The sequence below is a fragment of the Tyto alba genome, unplaced genomic scaffold, assembly GCF_018691265.1.
Source record: "Tyto alba isolate M040663 unplaced genomic scaffold, T.alba_DEE_v4.0 Super-Scaffold_22, whole genome shotgun sequence".
NCBI lineage: Eukaryota > Metazoa > Chordata > Aves > Strigiformes > Tytonidae > Tyto > Tyto alba.
The window spans coordinates 18,169,337-18,176,378 of NW_024881296.1; the positions used below are offsets into that span (position 1 = coordinate 18,169,337).

At 51.1% G+C, this 7,042-nt stretch overlaps 2 protein-coding genes across 4 annotated transcripts; both read right to left on the bottom strand.

The window, feature by feature from the left end:
* Positions 1-42: 42 nt before the first annotated feature.
* SF3B5 (splicing factor 3b subunit 5) lies at positions 43-793 on the bottom strand. Its single transcript, XM_033011708.2, has one exon. It carries the CDS (start codon positions 661-663, stop codon positions 403-405), a length of 261 nt encoding a protein of 86 aa, XP_032867599.2. The 5' UTR covers positions 664-793; the 3' UTR covers positions 43-402.
* An 875-nt stretch (positions 794-1,668) lies between these two features.
* Positions 1,669-6,500, bottom strand: LOC116965925. Of its 3 annotated transcripts, XM_033011697.2 has the most exons (3): positions 6,214-6,500; positions 5,449-5,537; positions 1,669-4,071 (listed from the first exon to the last, which is right to left on the bottom strand). In XM_033011697.2, exon 3 carries the CDS (start codon positions 3,953-3,955, stop codon positions 2,231-2,233), a length of 1,725 nt encoding a protein of 574 aa, XP_032867588.2. In that variant the 5' UTR covers positions 3,956-4,071; positions 5,449-5,537; positions 6,214-6,500; the 3' UTR covers positions 1,669-2,230. The 3 variants fall into 3 exon arrangements, with proteins under 3 accessions (XP_032867588.2, XP_032867589.2, XP_042652091.1); XM_033011698.2 differs by lacking the exon at positions 5,449-5,537; XM_042796157.1 differs by having other exon boundaries at positions 5,449-6,500.
* Positions 6,501-7,042: the final 542 nt, after the last annotated feature.

Here is a 7,042-nt window from a genome sequence, read left to right on the forward strand (position 1 = left end):
TAATCAGCACTCCTTAAAGAACAAAGAGCTCGTACGAGCAGATTGCCAAACAAAGCATTAGAAATGCCCAGCATGTTTTATTCTTCTTCCATTTTAAAAAATCCAAACGATCGTACTGTTACGAGAACCGAAACTGTCCAGAAACCGGCATTTTACAAAATTTCTCCCCGGCAGAGTCCTTCGGAGGAGCAACACAGGAAAGCGGGCGGACCACGAGGAACGAGGGCCGCCGCCACCCGCGCTCCCCAGGGCAGCTCCCCGGCCCTTCTCGCCGTGCCGAGCTGGGGCCCAACCGGCCGGCGGGCAGCCCCGGCGGAAGCCAACCGGGCCGCCGCCGCTCGCCCCGGCCAGTCCGCCTCCACGGCGCCCCGCCCCGGGGCGGCGGCGGGGACCCGGGGAGAACTAGGACTCGTCGGGCTTGTCGGCGGGCGGCCCGCAGGGCTGCAGCATCTTCTCCATGAGGTTGAAGCGGACGCGCGCCTTGCTCTCGTTCTCGGCGATGGCGAAGTAGTTGAGCAAGTCGAAGTGGCCCATGTAGGAGCAGTAGGAGTCCCGGTGCTGGTTCACCAGCCACTCCCACTTGGTGGTGTCGGCGTGGCCCGTCCCGATGTACTTGGACTGCAGGTGCTCCAGCTGGCTGTGGATGGTGTAGCGGTCCGTCATGGCGGCTGCGGGCAGGCGCTGCGCGAAATGGCGAGCGGAAGTGACGCGACCTCCCGCCAAGGACCTTCTTCCGAGGGGAGCGCAGCAACTGTCTTACCCACCCGATCCCTGGGCCGGCACCAGTTATTCTCAGCTCCGCGGGACGCTGTGAACGGAAATTTAAAAAAAAAAAAAAAAAAAAAAAAAAAAAAAAAAAAAAAAAAAAAAAAAACAAAAAAACACGCGGACGCAGGCAGGTGTTTTCCTGCCGCGGTGCACGGTGGGAGCACGCCCGCTGGCGGGACACGGCGCGCATGCGCCCCCGACAGGGCATGACGGGAGTTGTAGTCCCGCGGCGGGCCGTGAGCAGTCGGAGCCTAGGGCTGCCGCCCTGGCACGACTAAATACTAATGGGATCTGTGATAAAATATTTTACTACTAGTTTAATTACGTTAATCGCCTAAACCAGGAGTAAGCCAAATGACGGTTACAACTCCAGGCCAGCATCTGTAACACATTGTTCTTTTAAAGCATGTGCTTGAGTATTAGCAGCTGGTTCAGGGTATCCTGTTCTCAAGACAGGAACGAGGCTGAGCTTCAAGTTAAGCCTGGTGCTTAACTCTGCCTCAAGCCCCGAGTTAATTTGTAAAGCAAAGATATGTTTTGATATTGTAGCTACTGCTTAATTAACTTGAGAATCAGAGGGGCATGCACTATCGAACCTGGTTACAAAAAACCCAGATAATGGGTCATGGGGAACAACATCACAAGGTCTCCATTTGCCAGACTTCAGAAAACAAGAAAGCAAAACCCTGAGGCTCATGCTTCAGGTCACAGCCTACCTCAGCTCCTGACCCTGTATAAACTGCATTCCAGTTTTGCTTCCTGAACAAGTGGTGTGGGAAATCTGGCTCTGAAGGAAGAAAAAAAGCTACTAGAATGTCCTGATTCAATGACATGTCCAGGGGGAGGTTTCAATATGATCTTAACAGCGAGATTAAGACACAAATGAGGTCATATGCCGTAAACCCAAAACAGCTTTTATTATCAAAAGTGAAAAATAGAGGCGATAGAATGGAACAAAAAGGCAGAAATCAAGCAAGCAGTCGGGATAGAGTTGCAAGAATAGTCACCACCATGGCTCCACGGCGTCCCGTGGGTCCTCAGTTTGCAGTTCTTCATTGGTGGGTGCACACCGCGGCTCGCTTCCACGGTCTTTTCACAGATCACAGTTCGGCACATGCGCCTACGTCTCATATGCTGTTCATGCGCTTTCGGCTTCGTCTATCACAGGGCCTACGCGTTATTTCGCGTTATTATTATATATGAAGTGGTACGTTATTTCAAGGGCTGCACGTCTCCGCAATCCTGCACGTGCATACACGCGACTATCGTGTGACACGGCAGGATGTTTTTCATAAGCTGGATGCCTCCGTGACCTTGCAGCCGTCCTTGTAGGCAGGCAATCTTTGAGTCAAATAGTTCACAGTTCAGTCTCTTACACCACCCTGTGGCTCAAAGATTGTTTCAGGACCCACGGTGGCTCTGAGAGAAGACGGTTGTCTAGAAAAGGCCAGAAAAGAGCATTTCATACAATTCGTACTGCTGATGGCATGGATCGGTGTACAGCACGGATTTGTTTAACACCTTCAGGTGAAACAGTAGGTACAAATTCCATGTTAGTTACAACACGTTGAATCAGTTGTGTAAAACACAGGAGAATACATGGTAAAAACGTTAACATTGCAAAACCACATAACAAATAAAATAGAACTCGCTTAACCCATGGGCCACCAGGGAGCCAGGAAAATATGTCAACATCCCAGCCTTTCCCTGTCTGGACAGGGACATGGGCCAGCTTCCGTATCCCTGCAGTAATTTGCTTAACAATTTTACCACTGTCATCGATTCTTAAACAACAGTTAGAGTCATTTAGCTTACCACAAACACCCCCTTCTTCAGCTCGCAGGTAATCGAGAACCATACGATGCTGGAATATCGCTGCTCGCATTTGTGTGGCTTGGTCTGCCAACAGATCAAGGGCACGGGCTGTCCCATTAGTAATGATCTCTAAGGCAGCTTGTAACCGGATAATGCAATTTAAATTATAGATGGGTTCTCGAGCACTGCGAACCCACTCATTCAGGTTCCAGGTGGCAGGCCCATAATGTTGTATAATACGTTGAGGGGTCCACTCATCTTTGCCCCAAGATTGGCCATTTCCACCCACTACAGAGGTATCAATGGACCGCCGATATCGATTAAGATCATTGTACACCTTAACACCCAATCCGTCACCTTCATCCTCCGGGAGCAAGAAAAACAAGGGGCGGATTACCCCCACATAACACACTCCGGTCCAATTTGCTGGTAACAGTTTGTAGGCATGTTGGCCACACACCCAGTAGTGACCCTTTAAGGCTCGGGTACCATTTTCAAACAAACCGGTGGGTGTCCATGGAATTTGGAAGTAAGTTGAATTGTTGACTCCTAGAGGATGGTTTGACGGGCCGTTCATCAACAGCCTATCTACGGTTTTTGTGACCTCCTCTGTGGAGCCCCAACAGAGGGGAAGCCCATCTGGCAATGTGATCAAGTTTCCCTGACAGTCTTTATTATCATATGACCACCAAATCTGGGTCCCGTCAGGGAGTTGAGAATATGTCTTATCAGTAAATTTACATTCCCAGGCGCCAAAACCGTGGTGCCAAGAGCAGGCAACATTGAGGTGGTTATTAGTCTGATTAGTGGAAGACCAGAAATTGGAAAACTGTTTCCTGTGCCCTGTTTGATTTACCCAGGCCCAGCCCAACCAACGAGGCACAAAAGATTCATCGTGGGAGTCAAGCAATGTACAATATTCCTGTGGCCCTGGTAATGGTGACTCATTCCTGGGTTGGGAGCAATTGATAGGCTTACAGCCATCAGTGAGGCAATGGTTTCCATATGTATAGGTCCACACGCATCTACTATTTCCCACAAATATACCACCCTCCTGTGTCCGGTTCAGACAGTATTTGCCCTGAGCTGGGTATCGCACTGGCCAGGGTGATGGCACACTTTCCTCCCAATAAGTATCGTTTTCGACCTCACTGTAATTGCTCACCAGCCATTCAGGAGAAATAGGGACAGCAGTCCATGGCCAGCTTTCTAAACCTAAGGGTCCACCACATACCCAACAATTAGTAAGATTAAAAGTATTGGCTACTTGTTGGCCTAAAACAACAAATTCGTTTTGCCAAGACAAGTCAAAAAGGGGAGTGCAGAAGCTTCCCCAGATACTAAAGGCAACGACAATGGTTGACCAAAACATGTCTGCTGTGGTATACCACACATCCTATAAATATTAACAAAGTGCAATCACCAACAAAACCACAAAGGCAATCAACAGCTTCACATGTTCTTCCAGGCAAGCTTCAGGGTCTTCACCTGAAAGAGAAAAGCAAGCAGACTCGGTTCGTTTTAAGGAACCGGAAGCAAACTGTTGTTAGAAGAATAGAACAATCCACCTCATACTGATCTTATGTTCTTTTCCATTAGTATCTTTTAATAGTCGAAATCTGGTCCTCAGCCCCTACCAAAAATTATGACCGAGACTTATTTTGGCCCTACAACAAAACCACCCCAGTCATTTTCACTGAGCTGTCTGATGTATACCCAGCCTTTGCCCGCCCCCGCCCCCCCCCTCACTGTCAGAGGGAGAAGGATCTAGTGTCTTGCAAGATTTCAAGGGACATCTTCCTCCAATAATTCGATTAGAGGAGGTGCACCAGGGGTGACATCTTTAAACCCCATCTCCTTATTGGTCGGTTTATCTGGCCATCCTATCACCACCTTTTCTAACTCATCTGTTGGCAACCCATCCATTAAATCACTTGGGATCCCCTTTTGCCAACCCTTTGTCCTCAGGCTATTGGAATGGCCTTCCTTCCCTCCCTCCCTCTGCGTGGTTCAGAGAGGGCTGTTCTTTGATCGCCCTCAGGGTATGGATCCATTTTTACTTCCACTCTCTCAAGCCCTTGGAGTCTCTTTTAGTGGCCCGAAGGTTAATGGGACCATAGTTGCACCCATAATTCATCAATTCCTGGGCCATTTCTCCCCAAGTCCACATTTTCCTATCCAGGATGAGTCCTAAAGCAGCCACAACTCTTTTGACCTGGGCATCACCTGTATTTTTCCTTGTATTTGTATACCAATCAGCTTTAAAGGATCCCCTTATAAGGGGGAGGTCATTCGTTTAGGGTCTGTTGGCATCATCACTGGGGACTCCCATGTAGGCTCCAACCTTTGATCATACATCATCTGCAAACAAGCTGCCTTCTGCACACTTCCCACCAACTGATCAACAGTCCCTATAATTGCAAGGGGATCCTCCCTTTCCAATTGGTTTAACCCCCCCGCCCAATAAGCTGCCCGTTGGGTTAAAGACCAAGGGGCTTGATATTTCCCAGTAGTTAAAAATACTCCCAGTCCCCCGTAACCCTCCGCCTCCTTTTCACACAACAAAATCTGAACCCCCCTGGATAACAGACACCCCACTCATATGCCGTCTCTGATTCCCTAGGGCCTCAGCCAAAGTCCTTTTTCAATTTTCCCAATTCGCTGGTGGTATAGGGGCCCTCCTTGGTTGTAATTTGGAGGGACTGGTCCTGCTCATCATCCTAAATATACTCTGTCTTGACCAAAGGTTGCAATGAGGGTGGTTCTAATTTTTCTATTCTCTCTTTTGCTGCCTGCAAATCATCAAAAGGATAGCCTTACCCCCGCCCCAACCGCTATTTGGAGGGATTTCCTCGTGGGCAGTACCTGGAAGGAACTGATATTTAAGAGCAGTCTGCCGATGTTTCAACTGGCTTTCTCCTTCGAATTGTTGCTTTTAAGTCTGCCGCTTGTCCCTGAAGGGACAGAATGAGGTTTTGGTGGGGTTCAGTAGGTTGGGATTCCACAACGCGGCCACTCTCCTTAGCCCCTACAGCAGCGGCCAAACTGGCACCATGACGGGTACAAACAACCGATTTTCCCTCTCCTGATTTTACTTTCACATCCTTCTGCAAGGCACGCATTCGATCAACCACACACTGCAAATTATACCGATGTCCCTGAGCCCAGCCTGCCCCGGGCACAAAAGGCCTGGCGTTACCGTTTTCTAAAAAAAAAATCAAGCAGAACTTGTTTCCCCAAAGGGGCAGTTTTACTGTCACCCATCATATACAAAGCAGGGAAGCGGCCGTCTCAGGAAGGCAGCACGTCAGTCTTTAAACATGACACAAGCCCGCACCCCTTACGTTCCCGAGAGGTCTCACGTATTTGGGCAACAACACGGCACTCTCGTCTCGAGGGATCCTCTCCGTGACGCCAACTAAACGTTCCGATCTAATGATCACATGTCCGGGGGGGGGGGGGGGGGGGGGAGGTTTCGATACGATCCCAAGAACGAGATTAAGAGACAAACGAGGTCAAATGCCGTACACCCGACACAGATTTTATTATCACAAGTGAAAAACGGGATAGGACGGAACGAAAGGGCGGAAATCACGCAAGCAGTCGGGAGAGAGTCGCAAGGATAGTCACCGCCATGGCTCCGCGGCGTCCCCTGGGCCTCGCGCGGCGTCCCGCGGGCGTCGCGCGCCGCTCCCTCCGCCCGTCGCTCCCGGCCGCCGAAGGCGCGCCCCGCCGCGCGCGCCGCCGTCTCTTTCTCGCGCGCGGGGCCGGCACATGCGTGCTCGCCTCGCACGCGGCCCGCGCGCCGTCGGGTTCGCCCGTCACGCGACTTCCGCGTGACCGGCGGCGGGCGCCAGGGCGTTATCGCCGGGGGATGCGGCTTCAGGGAACGGCGGTTGTTGCCGTGACAACGGCACGTACTTCCCCGTTCCTCCCCCCCCCCCTCCGCCCCGCCCCCGCATTCCTGCACATGCGCAGACGCGACTGTCGTGGGACGGGGAGGGCTGTTTCCCGCCGTGGCTTGCTGACTTCGTCTGTCAGGCCGTCAGGCCGTCCGTCCGTCTGTCTGTGGGGGGCGGTTTTGCACACTTCCGTTTCGGACACCGAGAAACAGCCGGCAGCTGCCTAACAGCAGCCCAACGCTCCTTTTCGCTGGCCCTTCGCTTGGTTAGAGGGCGACGCAGCACTGCCTGTGGTAGCTCTCGTACAAATCCATGTAGAAAAAGGCTAAAGAAGTGCACAGCGTTTGCAGGCCCTCCCAAAATAAGTAGTTTTTGTAAAGGTACTTGTGCTTCGTGCTGCTGAGGAAGAGTACTGTTGGTCCCAGCCCTGTTCCTTTCTAAGGCACAGAGCTCCAGGCAGGTTTTGTAACTGAGCAAGGTCAGGGATTCAAGCCAAAATTAAGTATTACTGCTGAAAAATACTTTTTGACAGTGCAGGTAGTTTTTATGTGGATGTT